Below are 15,651 nucleotides of genomic sequence, written 5' to 3'. Positions count from 1 at the left end.
CAACTGGAAGAGATTGGAGCAACACTTCCTAATCTTTATGAAGGCTTCTTGAGTAGATAAAAGAGGAGAGGATTTAAAAGGAGCAGTCCTGCTTCAAAGTGTTTAACACATTAGCAGAGCAAGCAGGGGACAATGAACCAATTCTGAATAAGATCTGAACAATGTTTAGGAATTCTTGTAACCCTAAAAATGCAAACAGCATAGATTCTGGCATCATTCCTACCTCGAAGCACTTGGGATTGATAAGAAAGCAACAGAACTGAGAGGGGGAGCTGAAGACCGGGAATTTGTTAGCATTGTAACTGAAAGACACAAATGAAGATAATGGCAAAACATTGAAATGCTTGTATAGGGCTATTAAACAAAATTAGGGCTCAGGATAATATGCCCTGATGAGAATCTGTGCAAGCAAACGGAATATGTCTCAGACTCAAAGCCTATGCCGTGGTTAAAAACGGGCTGTAAAGCTGTCACACTTGGAAACGCACCTGACTCTCCTCAGATGTCACAGCAACGGATCTACCTCAGAGAAGGGATGCAAATCTGTGGCTGGAATAGACTGCCAGCCTGCACTCTTTCTAGGGACAGTGTCGAGATAACCAAAGTCCCAGAGCTGATCCAGCAGAAGCTTGGTATTTGACTCCATATATAAGGAGGTTTCCTATAAAATTCAGACTCGTTACTGGGACTGAGGCTAATATTATCCCAGCACGTATTTCAACACAGATTCTGGGTCCAGTCTGCGTATGACAGCCTAATTTTATACTAGTACCGTGGTGTCTCTAGGACAGAATCTGAAAGATAAATCACCTTCACAGCAGCAACAGCCAAGGACAATTTTTTTACTATTAAAATATCCAACAACTATTGGGTTAAAAAGCTGGCACTGATCTCAACCTAATTCAAAGAACTGGAACTGTACGCATCTATGCGCACATCAAAGAAGAACTAGTGTTGCCAAAGTATAAGAAAAGGCAAGACCCCTTATATATGTCAGAGGAAGGTATGATCCATCCAGCACGGGGCTGGCTACACACTCACTGTGCTTAGGGTTTGAGCCCCCATGATCGTTTGTCATTACTGTCCGTTTCTAGCAGGAAGCTCCATAATGCGATGCCGTCTCTCTCTCCTGTCTCCCAGGGTTAGGCATGATTTTCTCAATTGCTTTTTGGTTATGTAAACCCCCACAAGATAAAATGGCACTTCAGGGGATTTTAGGGATGGCTGAATTTCTAGTATAATACATCCCAATGAAGCAACTTTGATGGATCCCCTGAGAAAGTTGCTACAGGATGACATAATCTGGCAGTGGGCACCATAACAAGACAAGACACTGCAGCAACTGAAAATGACAGCCTGCAATGCACCACTAGTTGGATTCTGTGATCCTAACAAGCAGCTCACTATTCAAACAGATGCATCTAAAGACTGTTTAGGAGCCTGTTCACTGCAAGAGGAAGTTATTGTGCCTATATTATGTAACAGAGGCAGAAAACATTACACCCAAATTGAAAAAGAACTATTGCATTTCCCACCAAAAAATGCCATCCCATACCTAACAAGGTGCTTGTTAACAAGGTCCTCTTCCCCAGCCTCCAAAGGACCCACTGCCCTACCCACAGTCTCTGTTATACAGTTTTGTTGTCCAAACTTAGGTCAAATCAATAAAAACACAGTTCCCTGGGCTCCAGCTCTTAGGAGTTTCCCCTCTTTAGTTCTCAGGTCCCTTCTACTGCTCCTCCCAGGGGACTCAGGCAGACCTTACTCAACTGGGCTACCTATTCCCAGGGAGCAGGTAGTGAGAGCCCCATGTCTACTCTCACTGCCTCTTCCTGATTCACCCAAGCTCCCCCTCACCTGGTCTCTCTGGCTCTAAGCCCAGGTGCCCTATTTTAAAGCTCAACTGGGATCAGCTGATCACTCACAGAGGCACTAACCTTGTTCCTTCTTAAAGGGCCAGTATCACCCTGTGACAGTGCTGAAATCCAAGTGCAATCTGATCATAGAATCGTAGGACTGGAAGGGACATTGAGAGACCATCTGTCCAGTCCCCTGCACTCATGGCAGGACTAAGTATTATAGACCATCTTTGACAGGTGTTTGTCTAACCTGCTCTTAAATTTGATCTCCAATAATGGAGATTCCACAACCTCCCTAGGCAATTTATTCCAGTGCTTACCCACCCGGACAGTTAGGAACCTAACCTAAACTTCCCTTGCTGCAATTTTAGCCCATTGCTTCTTGTTCTACCCACAGAAGTTAAGAAGAACAATTTTTCTCTCTCTTCCTTGTAACAACCTTTTATGTACTTGAAAACTGTTATCATGTCCCGTCTCAGTCCTCTCTTTTCCAGACTAAACAAACCCATTTTTTTCAATCTTCCCTCATAGGTCATGTTTTCTAGACCTTTAATCATTTTTGTTGTTCTTCTCTGGACTTTCTCCAATTTGTCCATTTCCTGAAATACTCCAGTTGAGGCCTAATCTGCGCAGAGTAGAGCAGAAGAATTACTTCTCGTGTCTTGCTTAGAACACTCCTGCTAGTACATCCCAGAGTGATGTTTGCTTTTTTTGCAACAGTGTTACACTGTTGACTCATATTTAGCTTGTGGTCCATATAACCCCCAGATCCCTTTCCTCAGCACTCCTTCCTAGGCAGTCATTTCCCATTTTGTATGTGTGCAACTGATTGTTCCTTCCTAAGTGGAGTACTTTGCATTTGTCATTATTGAATTTCATTTACTTCAGACCATCATAAATCACTTGAGACCATATTCTTTAAACCCCTTGGGAAATCCCTTGAAATTCCTGCAAGGTAATAGCACATACTACTTCAACTACAAAGAGATGATCTGAAAGTTATACACACGATTTGTAAAGAAGTGCTGATTTCAGAACACACAATCTAAGGCTGTAGCCAGCAATCTACAGAATCAGATTCTGAACTCTTTGAAGAGAAAGCTGTTTATGATACTGATGTCACCTTGATATTAAGTATGGGGATGCTACACAGATCACAAGACACATTAAAAGACACTCATCTGCAAGCCTTGGAAAAACCTGTATACAATGGTTGGCCATGGAAGGAGGAGACGAGTCAGTCCTAAACTAAAGCCATATTGGGCTTTGAAACACATGATTGCCTCACAGTCAGGGCTATTAATATCAGGTGACAGAATAAGTATTCCTCAAAAACATGAGGCAATAGCTTTTATATGAAGCACAGCAGGGCCGGGCATGCAAGGAACAGATTCACAAGCCAGTCAGATAATGTACTGCCTGAGAGTGGCCCAACACATAATGGTACTTACCGAAGTATGCAATGTATGTTAAGAACACAGGGCAGCCAGTCTGAATCATTATGGCCTCACTAGATTCCTAAGACATAAGTGCACAAAATAGTTGCAGGTATCTTTGCCTTTAGCAAACATTTGTGATGACATTAATGATGTAGCACACGCAGCGGTTGTCATATTTATAACTCAAGGAGTTACTGAATGATCACATTCCATTTGTAAGCAAAGAAATGGGTCATGTTGCAAGATCTTGCAGACTTGCACTCACATTCCAATCCAAGATCTCTGCATGGCATGGCAGAGAGAACCACTCGAATGAAGAAATCGGTGTTTAACAGAATGACTGCATCAGGTAAAGTTCCACACTCAGCTCTTTTCAAGTGTGGAATGGAGTGCTCCCGAGCACAGCCCTGATGCTGAGAACAAATCTTCCCTCATTATGTTTGTCACTGGACCCTAACACCTCAAAGAAAGCTATTTGCAAAACAGGTGGAAAAAACACAATGAGCAGACAACCATACTCCTACCTGTCTTCCAGCTCAGAGATACAGTCTGCCTGGAAACCTCACTAGGCTGGCTACCAGGAAAAATAGTAGATAAATATATTAAGAGCCCCATTCATGCCATGTCAAGCATGAAAGCAGAAAGCAGAAGGCATCTCTGACCCTGGTCAAGCTACATCAGTAAAGGATACAATGCAGACACCTGCAATGGAGGGATGAACTCAACACACTTCCCTAGTATCAGAGACAGTCTCTAAACTCTCAGACCCCATCACCTCAAGGCACAGCACTCATATCACAAGCTGTGATAGGCAAATTTACTAGGAATGGATGGATTACTAGGAGCCTTAGAGACAGGGACTTGTAGGAGAGCTCTTCACAGCAATTGTGTTTGGATACAGAGAGAGCCCATGATAAGGAGTGAGCTCCATTGGGTCACATGTTAACAACCTCTGTCTAAGGCAGATGCAGATAAAGTTGTAAGCAGTTATCGATGATGCAACAGATGGTATGTGTCAAGTCTGGTGATAACGATATTGTTTGTTATATAGTGGTGCTTATTGCTTTGGGAGGTGCTTATTGCTTTAAAGTGAGAGAAACAGACAAGATGTTCTTGGACCATGTTCTCCGAAAGAACATGTACACTGAAATATTCTCTTCATTTACAGTACATAGTGATTTCATGGGAACCAGGTAGACAAGTGTGTTGATCTTTCTCGAGATTTTGCTGTTCTTTACTTTGGAGAGTAACTTCCACAGAAAATATTTTAATTCAGTCTAATCAGTGAACAACAATCATAATGAATCTCTTAACTTCATTTATTGCTCATAAATAGTACTGGCTTGGAGACTGAAGCCCTCTATTTGTCTATAGAATAGGTATAGCACATGCAGTGGCAATGCAAGCTTTCCTGCACAGCGTACCTCCCCCCTGTCCCAGAAGACCTCCAGGGATGAAAGGGTAGATCAGTCTCAATCCTTAGCTTCTCTAATGAGATGACCGACAAGAGTGCTGACTGTGTGGTGACCTTTATCATGTGGACGCTTGGGAACTGAGATCACCAACTTGCTTCATACAGGACACCAGACAACCTTCAAATGGTAATCACTTTCAGTCTCTACTAATCTGGGGTGATAAAACCAGTGACCTATCAGTGAAAGACTGTCTGGTCCATAACCAGTCCTGGGAGTGATGCAGAATTTTCCCATCCCTCCATATTTTCATTTAATGTCACCATCCATAAATTGTTTGTTTAGGAGCCTGAAGTCTTCCTAGTGCTGTGTTGTTCCAGTTGTTTGTGCAGTGCCTTCCCGTTGTTCCTGTTGAGGTCACTCGCAACATGTGTTTGTTTCTGTTTTCCCCTCTTATGCCACCAAGATATTTGCTGTGATTTTGTCTTTGTTGTTTGTACCTGCTATTACTTCCATTGATAGTGTCTAAATTGAATTCCCATACAAATGCCCTTTGTTTCAAATGATGCTAAGGATGATAGTATCTAGTTTTGCTTTGAAAGATGGTACAGATTGTTCACGTTTTATTTCTATTGAAGTCAATGGAGCTTTATCTGGCTAAACAATGCAGGGTCACCTCTATGTTATGTCAATCACAGTGCAACTTTGGATTTAAAGAGCTCCTGAAAATAGGTGTTGGGGTCTCTTGTACACATAACACCTCTTACTTCCAGTCCAGTGTGGGTCACAATGTTTGTCCTTAAATGTGATCAGAGGGATTTTGTAGACTGAGTCTTTACTAATTCACATTACACCTCTGATAATTAAACATGTCTTGCCTTTGATTTTCAGTAACCTGTAGGAAACACTGAAACATGGTAAAGTTATTTATATTATATATTTTGATTATTCTTTAATTTTTTTAAAGATGGTTTTACAGTAAATTTTGTAATTCTCCTTTTTCTTTTGGATTCAAACACTTCCACATTAAAGGGACATGATCAAGATAAAAAAATCAATTTCAAATAAAATGTTCTCAAGCAAACATTTCTCTTCATAGTGAGCCAAAGTTTCAAAAATTGTCTCGGTTTGTACCCGTGCAGTTTTGGCCACATGGTCTCTTGCATGTACTATTTTTGAGCACTCTGACGTATGTGCACAGATGATATCATTACAAATATGAGCCCCATTTGTGTGCACAACCGGAGGGCAAATTTCCTAACTGAGATGTAGTCGTATGTGGAAAAGTCCTCCTAGGAAGTGATGGAAGCTCTATTGCTTGGGATCTTTAGGCTAGTCAAAACACGGGCGAATGGACTATAGGGAACAGCCCTGTATTATCTGGGACTGGGTGATCCAACAAGTCTTTTCTATCTCTAGATTTTATGAATCTCCAAAGGGAATTACTGAGGCTGGATGGAAGCCCCTTTACAAATTTGCCCCTCCTTAAATTTGGGACCCAAACTACCCAACACTTTGCCCCTAAAATGTTTATTTTTCATTCTCTTTGCTTGTGATCTCATGGTTAGTCTAGAAGAATCTGTGTGGCTTGTTAAGAACATGAAAACAGAAACAAGCACTTTGAAATTCCTGTTGTTCTTCAGAGAGCCTCCTGTCTAATGTCCTGCAGAGCTGTGCTGGGGTCCCAGGTGTCAAGATAGCAGCTGCCACTTTTCCCCGGGTTAGTTTGATAAGATCGTAGAATCAAAAGTTACAGCTGGAGAAGACCTATTTATAACAACAATCAGTGCTGCTACAGCCTCTTTCAACTGAAGTTCTGAAGGCACTTTAGAAGCATTACTCAATTAAGCATCCCTAGACCCCTGAGTTAGGGTAAACTTCATAATTAATACTGTTATTCCTGGTCGTGCCACCAATTCACTGTCTGATGTTGGTCAAGTCAGTAATCCCCGTTTTATAGAAGGGTAAACTGAGGTTTGGTTACTTGATCAAGGTCCCACAGGTAGTTGGTGGCAGAACCACGTCATTAAGACTCTCAGTCCCCTGCTTTGATCAGAGTCCCACACAATTCCATCTCCTTGCAGGATCGCTCCCTACAGAATACTCTCTAGGGCTTGGTTCACTTTAATTTTAGATGACTTTAAGCCAGTTCCTTAGCTGGTGTAAATCTGCTGAAGTCAGTGGAGCTGAGCCAGTTTACACCAGCTGAAGATCTGGCCGTTTACCAGCAGCAACAGGAATTGAGTTAAACCTGGTCAAAATGGCATAAAGAGATTGTCTCAGCTGGCAGTATTTCAGCACGTAGTCTGAGAGTTTACTGGCAGAGGGATATTTATAACACTGCTGGTGTTTGTACTGGAGCATACAAAGCACCGTTTACATTGAAAACAAGATTGGGAAACACTAGTCTGTGTGAAAGCAGACTTGTTCCTAGCTGCTGGGAAGGATAAATTATACACAGTTTAACAGATTTTAACCTTTGATCCGTATAACCCATATTTTTAAAAAAGAGGATAGATTTTGTAACAATCTGGAAAAATAACGGGCTCTGACTAAGGCGCACCTGGGGACGTTGGAGCCAATGACAAAGAGAGGGGGTGAGGATGTACTTATGTGCAGTCATCCAGGAGGATGACACCTCTGACCATAAAATGCTGATGATATTGTGTATACTTTGTTAATAAACCCTTGGCAGGGTTCACACAAAGGCTGGAGTTAACATTTATCACGTATTATTTATAGAGTGCTGTCAGTATGCACATTACTGTGCAATAAGTGACGTCTGAACAGGTCCCCAAACAGACAGTCTGAAGGACCTGAGGCAGAATGATCTAGAGGAATAAGTTTGGGAGGCAAATCAGGAAGTCCTGAGTTTTAAATCACACTCTGCCTGTGACCCACTGGGTAGGCTTAGGGAGGTCACTTGGGTATGTCTGCGCTGCAATAAAAGACCCGCAACATGGCTGCAGCTGGCCCAGGTCAGCTGATTTGGACTCGCAGGGCTTGGGCTCTGGGGCTATAAAATTGCAGTGTAGATGTTCGGGCTCAGGCTGGATCCCAAGTTCTGAAACCCTGCAAGACAGATGGGATGGGAGAAGAGGAGGTCTCAGAGATCAGGCTCCAGCTTGAACCAGAATGTCTGCACTGCAATTTTATGGTCCCACAGCCCGAGCCCTGCAAGCCCAAGTCAGCTGACCTGGTCTCTGAGACTCGGTGCTCTCTTTTTTTATTGGAGTATAAACGTACCCTCAGGGCATGTCTGTACTGTACACTAACCCCTCTGACTCAGGTCTGAGCCCAAGCCTTCCTTCTGTCCACGCACAAATCAGTCTGACTCAGGTCAGCAAGCACTTATGACCTGGGTCCTAGGAACCTGCTAGCAGACTGGGTCAGAGCCTGAGTCCTGCTGTGACTTGGGTCTAGACCCTGTCATTTTACAGTATGGTTGCAGTTACAGTTGGGTCAAGCTGCAGACCCAAGTCATAAGGTCTGCACAGTGCAGTATGGATGTGTTAGCATGGCTGTGAGACCTGGGTCCAGCCCTGTAAGCCCAGGTTTACAATGAAATGTTGATGCTCAAGTGTGGATTTGGAGTCCACAAGCCCAAGTCCCACTGACCCGAATTTACAATGCAGTGTAGACATACCCTTAATGTCTCTGTCCACCCTTGATCAGGCTATTAGGGCCTTACGTAAAAGTGGTGATCTATTTCACGCTTTTGCACTGGAAACTGTAGGTATTTGTGCTGAAGTGAGGCTAGGGTTGCCAGTTTTGGTTGGATGTATTCCTGGAGATTTCATCACATGACATAATCTTTAATTAAAGATTAATCTTTAACTCCTGGAGACTCCAGGCCAATCCTGGAGAGTTGGCAACCTTAAGTGAGGCACCATGAAGTCCTGTGTGCTCTTATCCCGTTGGTGCCAGTGATATCATGTCTTATTTTCCAACATGAAATCTGTGACTGGAGGAGATGGTGTGTTAGTAACTTTCAGGACAGATGTGGCAATTTCCTGCAATATCTTTGGGGAGATCTTGCTGTATTAAGTTTATGTATCATTGTGGGCCAGGGATTGTATGTAATACCATGGGAGAGGATGACCTCAGCTCCTCCAGGAACTAAGAACAATGGGGCAGGGTTAGGATGTGATTAGGAAAATTCACTCAGGTTGTAGCAACTCCAGAGAAGTACCATCCAATGGAGAGGTACACATATATAAGTTCAAACTGGATTCTCCAGAGGCCAACAGACAAAGAAAGGGCTTTTGGATAAATAGCCTGAGTTTAAACTGACTCAGGGCCTTCTTTCTTATCCAGCAAACAGACAGGACTTTCTGTCGAACGGGGGCCCTGTTCCTTCCTGGGAAAGATTGGCAGGGCTTTGGCCTACTGAGGCTCCATAAGACTGGTGGGTAACCTTTGGTAAGCTGTTAGCATGTGCGTAGGAACTTGTATTGTTTTTTATATATTTGTTTTCTCTGTAAGGTTCACCTTAAGAATAAATGGGCTTGCTTAGAAAGAGCTGTGTGGTAATTCATAACTGCTGGTGATGGCATGGCTCATAGCCTTAGAAGAGAGAGCAAAGCGTTGAGGCTTGCCTGTTTGGCAGTCTGACTTGCTGGTGTTATTACAGTGTAGGCAGGGAACTGCGCAGCCTGGAAAAGCTCCCAGTCAGGAGGGACAGGTCTCTCCTCCAGACAGTTGACAGCTGAAGAGCTGGGAGCCTAGAGTGGGTGACCTTGAGGGACCACAAAGTGGGAATACAACTGCAGTTACCCTGAACTGTGACAGTAAGTGCCTCACATTCAGGTTTAAATCAGACATCTAACATCAACAAGGTACTTCAATGGACAGGCTGTGTGGTTTAGGACAGAAGTTTTCCTGCTATGGGGCGTGCCATAAAGCGTGAAGTGTGAGTGTGTGCCAGCAGAGGTATCAATTGCCTGTCTTTTGGTCCAGTAGTGCTGCCATAGTGGTCTGGAGTGTCGTTCGAGCACCTGAAATCCAGGATGGCACTCACGTCTGACTGATACCTGCTGCACTATGGGACCCCTGGCTGCCACTTGGAATGTTGTGCTCTAGCCCCCCAACCTCCTGCACTACTGAGCTGCCACTTGTCTCTGGGCAGCAGCGCTGGGCGAATTGGGTGTACCAGAAAGAGAACCTTTCGACCACCGCTGGTCTCAGCTGCTGGGGGTCCCACCTTGGCCCCAGCTCCCCCAGCCCTGGGGACCACCACAGTGGTGGCCAGTCCTGGCTACTGGCTTTGCACCCACATCCTGCTGCACCGGGCCTACATGGAGCTCACAGTGCTGGTGAACTGGTGATTGCCATGCTCTGACTCCCCTGCTTTGCCCCCTGCCCTGGAACTCCACTGACCCCACCTGTGGGGCACCTGCACTAAAGAAGGGCCCCACTCCCTGCCTGTGAGCCCAGCACCCATGAGCCCATCTCCTCATTCCAGGGCCTGTGAGAACTGGGGATGGGGACAAGGTGTCGAATGCTACTACTTTGTGGAAACAAGCTCACTCCCTCCACTGATAAGGTAGGAGTGGTGGCTACTGACACAACTGGTAATTGTTCGGTGATATGAATTCCCACAACGTCTGGGCAGTGTTATTTAGCTGCTGCTATGTGTGGGCTTTGAACAGAACTGTGAGCTAATGCAGGAGGCGCTTTATGACTTTATTATAGCTCTGTTGCTCAAAGCCCTTCTACTTTATTACTCGTATTCCGTGGAGTGTAGGACGTTTGGTTCCTTGTGTTGCCTTTGGAAGCTATGGGGAGGTGCAATTGCTTTTGTTTCATAGCTTAGGGAGGCTCGCTATGACAACATTTGAAAACCCCCGCGCTAGGGATGAGGTCATTGGACTGGGCGACAGGAGATCTGGGCTCTCATCTTAGATCTGCCACAGATTCACACTCTGATCTTGGGCAAATGGCTTCCCCACTGTGTGCCTCTGTTTCCTGCCCACTCTTTGTCCTCTTGGCTATTTAGCTTGTAAGCAGGTGTGTTTGTACAGTGCACAACTGGGGCCCCCGTCTTGGTTGGGGTTTCTACCTGCTACACAAAACAAATCATTACAGTATAGTTCTGCAATCAGTTACTTTCTGTTAGAACCTGTGATGCCTCTGCATGAGGTTCTCTTGCCTTATAAACCTTGGATTAGCCTTTTTTTTTTTTAAAGGAAATATATGATTGATCTGACCAAGACATCAGTCATCACTCCATCCCCTCAGCACTTAACTTCAAGCTTAGTTGGGACTGAAATCATTTGTGTTGTTTTGGCAGGGATGCTACAGAATGGAAAGAAGTTTGATTCCTCCAGAGACCGAAACAAGCCTTTCAGGTTCAAGATCGGCAGACAAGAAGTCATTAAAGGATTTGAGGAAGGAGCTGCACAGGTACAGAAGGATGATGCTGGCTGAATTTCAAATTAGCTGGAGTGCATGCCGGCATGTTCAGTACAATAATGATGGTTTAACATCGGGGTAGGCAAGTCAAAATCACAGTCTATAATCCTGGATGGTTCTTCTGATGGTGGGATGCATACTAATGTAATATTTCTTAGTCCTCCATTGATTAGCCTAATTGTGATGGCCAGAACTCAGGGGTTGATCATGATGGCGAGGCTTTGCACATGCTTCTCCAGGTGGGCTGTGGAGGATGGAATCCTCTCCTGTCTGTAAATCACTCAGCATCCACAACCTCCTGAGCTCCCCCTCTACAAGGTCAGCGGAGGGTTGGCTTATAGATCCACCTTGTCAGTGCAACCCACCCAGCCCCTACAATGATCCAGCATGGTAGTGTGTCATGGAGCAGCATCCGTGCAGTTGCACAGAAGAAGGCCAGTCCTGCTGCATTTGATGCCTCCCACTGAATTTGACCCTCACTGAATAGGATACTGAACTGCACTGTTAAGTCCCTATGACATTCCACTCATGGCTGCACAATTTAATGTTCAATGATGAATGTTAAACCAAGGGCAAGGAAAAGGAGGCTGCCCTCAAATCATTAAGGCTTCAGTGTCTGTAGACTGCATGGTCGTCCCTCTCTGTCAGTCTCTGAGGGAGGCCACGCCTCCTCGATGTTGCATACCTGTAAAGGTGCTCAAAGGGGGTTAGCTTCACCTAGCGCTCCGTCCTCTGGACGGGCAGAACAGTACAGCAGTCTTTGAGCCCCAGGCCCAGTCAGGGTGGGGCAGCAAAGCAATGAGTGGACTCTTGCCTGCAATCTGCGCAGTCTATGAGACCCAGTAGGGGTGAGCACTGTAAAGTCTAGATGCTCAGGTAAGACTCACCCAGAGAGTCTAGGGGCTCACTCAAGGCTGAACATCAATAACAGTCTATGGGGCTCAGACAGGGTTGCCTGAGGAGTGCAGGCCTCCTAGTCTAAGGATGGGGAGTAGTGCCACCCCAGGGGTGGAGTGGCAGGGGGGACGCAGGCCCGCCCAACTCTACCACACCCCAGCTCAGGGCCCTAATAGTGGCGCAGTGGTCTGCCAGTGGGCCAGTGGGGATCCGCCCGCAACACGCTGACCTTGTATCAGGCCAGCTCCCAACCAGACTGTTGCCTGGTTTCCCTGGGTTGCTTCCTTCTCCCCCCCTGGGGTGTATCTGCATCTGTCGTCTTGGAGAGCTCTGGCCAGTCCTCAGGAGGCAGCCCCGGCAGCTCCTCTGCAGGCTCCAGCAGCAGGCAGGACGCATCCGAGCCCACTTCCCCTTCTGTCCCGCCCTTCCTCTTGCAGCAGGACGGACATGGCTCTCCTGGTTCGGCCCACCATGGGGGTGTGTTGTGGTCTCTCCCTGTCACTCTCTGAGGGAGGCCACGCCTCCTCGCTACAGTGTCATCCCAATAAAACCCCAAATGCCATCTATTTTAATATAATGCATATTTCCCATAGGCACTTAGCTGTAGTGCTACTCTATGCAAAGAGAGAAGCTGAGCTGTGTTTGATATACAGAGCTAACAAGGCCAGGGTGCAAAGTCACTGCAACTGCACATTTCTGGGTCCCAAAGCTCAGACTGGATGAAGGTTTTGCTTGGAGCTTGTTACTAATGCATAAAACGAGGTGGGGGAAAAGGGCAAATAAGAAACCATCCAGATGCTAGTACAATCCTACTACTGTGCTGTTTCAGCTATGAATGGACAAGAATCCGGTTCCTAGCCACATTATGCCCAGCTCTTGAATCATAAATGCTTTGAGGGTACGAGTTCATTCTAGGAATCCCAGAGTATTTTTAAGAATGTTCAGTTCCTCCCCACCATTCAAGTTGCATTCCTTATTAATAGTAGTAAAATGTATTATTTGTATTATGGTAGAACCTAGAGATGAGATCAGGATCCCCCTGTACCAGGCTCTGTACAAACATAGAATAAGCGATGGTCCCTGAAGAACTAACTAGACCAGCGGTTCTCAAACTGTGGTTCACGACCCCATGTTAATGGGGTCCCCAGGGCTGGCTTACACTTGCTGGGGCCTTGGGCTGAAGCTGAAGCCTGAGCACCACTGCCTGGAGCTGAAGGCTGAGGGCGTTAGTCCTGGGCATCGGGACTCAGATTACTGGCCCCTGCCTGGGACTGAAGCCCTTGGGCTTTGGCTTTGCCCCTCCTCCCCACCTGGGACTCGGGCTTGCTCAGGCTTCAGTCCCCCCTCCTGGGGTCATGTAGTAGTTTTTATTGTCGAAAGGGGGTCACGACGCAATGAAGTTTGAGAACCCTTGAACTAGACAAATCAGCAAATGGTTGGAGGGAAGGGATATAACACACAGAGTGAATAATGTGGTGGTTTGCAAATGTTCTGTAAGTGCCATGCTTTTTGTTTAGTGATGTAGATGTTGGCACAGAGAGACGAAATGTGTATATGCTTAGTCCTGGGACTAGTATGAAAAATCATGAGGGGGTCCCAAAAATAGCATGAATTTGATAGACCATTTAATGTCAAAAAGGGGAACAGATTTATCCCTGTTAGAAGCCGACTCAGCTAAAGCTCTGGTAGTGATTCCACATAAGTCAATTTATAGCCTCCCAGAACACCCTGATTACCTTCCCTAAATTAATTATGTAGCCTAAATCCTTTTCAATAATCTGCCTAGAAACAAATTACCCTCTAGCTCCGCCTAGTGGATTGTCACACTAGGACTTAATAATAATTATCGAACACTTTGACAACACCTTCCATCTCAGGATCTCAAAGTGCCTTGGGAACATGAACTCATTAACCCTTGGAACACACTTATGAGGGAGGTTGGTAGCATTATCCCCATTGGATAGATGGAGAAACAAGGAGAGAGGTTAATGGGCTGAACATTGAAGACAATGATGTCAATGAAAATGGGAGATGCAAAGCACTCTGGAAATCACATGATGGCTTCAGCAAAGCTCTTCTTCACATGCGTCCCAGTCAATTTGAGCACATGCTTACGTGCCTTACTGAGCTGGGGCCTTTCTGAATCCAGAGCCTTGATCCTGTTAGGTGTTGAGAGCCTCTTGTGACTTGTCAGGTGTCCGTAATTCCCATTGCAGTCAGCAGATTTTGTGAGAGCTCTGCAGCTCACAGGAGGCCTTAATAAAGAAACAATGTGGACCTACACTGGCGCAAAAGGGTATTCCGTTGGGTTAGAAAACTGGCACTAGAGGATTATTAGATGTTGCCAATGAGAGGCTGTTATCCAGTGGTAAAAGAACAGGACTAGGAGCCAGGAGATCTGAGGCTAAATTGTTGGGACCAGATTTACACAGGTATTTGGGGCCTAAAGATGTAAATAGGCAGTTAGCGAGATTTACAAAAGCATCAAGTGAGTTAGGTGCCAAACTCTCACTGACTTTGCAAATCTGCCCCTTAGTGACTTGACTATTGTATTTCTCCTAACACATTCTTTCCCCTTCTCCCTCTCCCTCTCCAACACCCAAACACTAGATGAGCTTAGGACAAAGAGCAAAGCTGACCTGTACGCCCGACATGGCGTACGGAGCCACAGGCCATCCTGGAGTCATCCCTCCCAATGCTACCCTCATCTTCGACGTGGAGCTGCTCAGGTTAGAGTAAAGCCTTTCATGGGAGCCGGGTGAAGACATCTGCTGATAATCATCCATTCTTTTCCCCTTCCCTACGGTAAGAGGAGGCCGCACTGGAGTCGCAATCTTCCCTGCTTGAGCTGTCATGCCAATAGCGCCTGCCCTTAGGTTGTTTATTCCTTTCCCTCTTTTTTAAAGTTGTTGTGTCCATATTTGTCTTCTATTAGAAGCTTCTTTGCTCTGAGAAAAATTTCCCCCGTTGTAACATTTTTGAGTTGTACATTTCATTTAATTTGCATGTGATTAAAATTCACAATGATAATTAAATATATATATATTCCTTATGGAAAAACCACTGCCTTACTGTACACAAACCAAGACAAACAAAAGGTGCTCAGAAATCAAATGTACATCTCGTACATGAAGGGGCATTAGCCAAACGGAGTTACCTGCGCTGCCACTTTTTTCTCAACTTGTGCGTGCTTGCTCGCTGCTGTTTTAAACAAATGTCTCATTTGAAAATTTAAAAAAATATGGAAACAATAAAATCTTGATACTTTACCATTTCTGCCTTGTTTCTTGTCCTTCACTGTTAACGTAGCTGGGCATTTTTTCTAATATAAAAGTTCTTCTAGAAACTACTGATCTTCCGGTTTGTTAATGATTTCTTTTCTTGAATAAAATATGCCTATGGCATGTTACAATACTGTTAAAAATTACAAACCGAACTGGTGTCACTGTGGGGACCTGTGGGCTCAAAAAGAAACAGGTCCAGGTTATAATGAATATAAAGGGGGTTCTTTGAGGCTGCTGGACAGTCTTTCCACTTGCTCTGGCTCTCCAGCTCCCAGACTAATCAAACAGAATCTGTGCTGCTCAGTACCCCTCAGTCCTGGTCATAGAAGAGACCACTGATCATGGG

At 45.1% G+C, this 15,651-nt stretch overlaps 1 protein-coding gene across 1 annotated transcript in view; it reads left to right on the top strand.

The window, feature by feature from the left end:
- The window catches only part of FKBP1B (FKBP prolyl isomerase 1B), a 45,779-nt gene extending 30,486 nt beyond the window's left edge, over nucleotides 1–15,293 (top strand). Inside the window, exons 3-4 of the mRNA XM_007061431.4 lie at nucleotides 11,003–11,115; nucleotides 14,632–15,293. Of these exons, the coding sequence (XP_007061493.1) occupies nucleotides 11,003–11,115; nucleotides 14,632–14,760 (242 nt within the window). The 3' untranslated portion in view covers nucleotides 14,761–15,293. The remainder of the gene's footprint in view (nucleotides 1–11,002; nucleotides 11,116–14,631) is intronic.
- The last annotated feature ends 358 nt before the right edge of the window (nucleotides 15,294–15,651 follow it).

This window comes from Chelonia mydas, chromosome 3 (genome assembly GCF_015237465.2).
Source record: "Chelonia mydas isolate rCheMyd1 chromosome 3, rCheMyd1.pri.v2, whole genome shotgun sequence".
In the NCBI taxonomy this organism is placed as follows: Eukaryota; Metazoa; Chordata; order Testudines; family Cheloniidae; genus Chelonia; species Chelonia mydas.
Note: the sequence above shows the minus strand (reverse complement) of the source record. Positions and strands in the feature narration are given on the sequence as shown.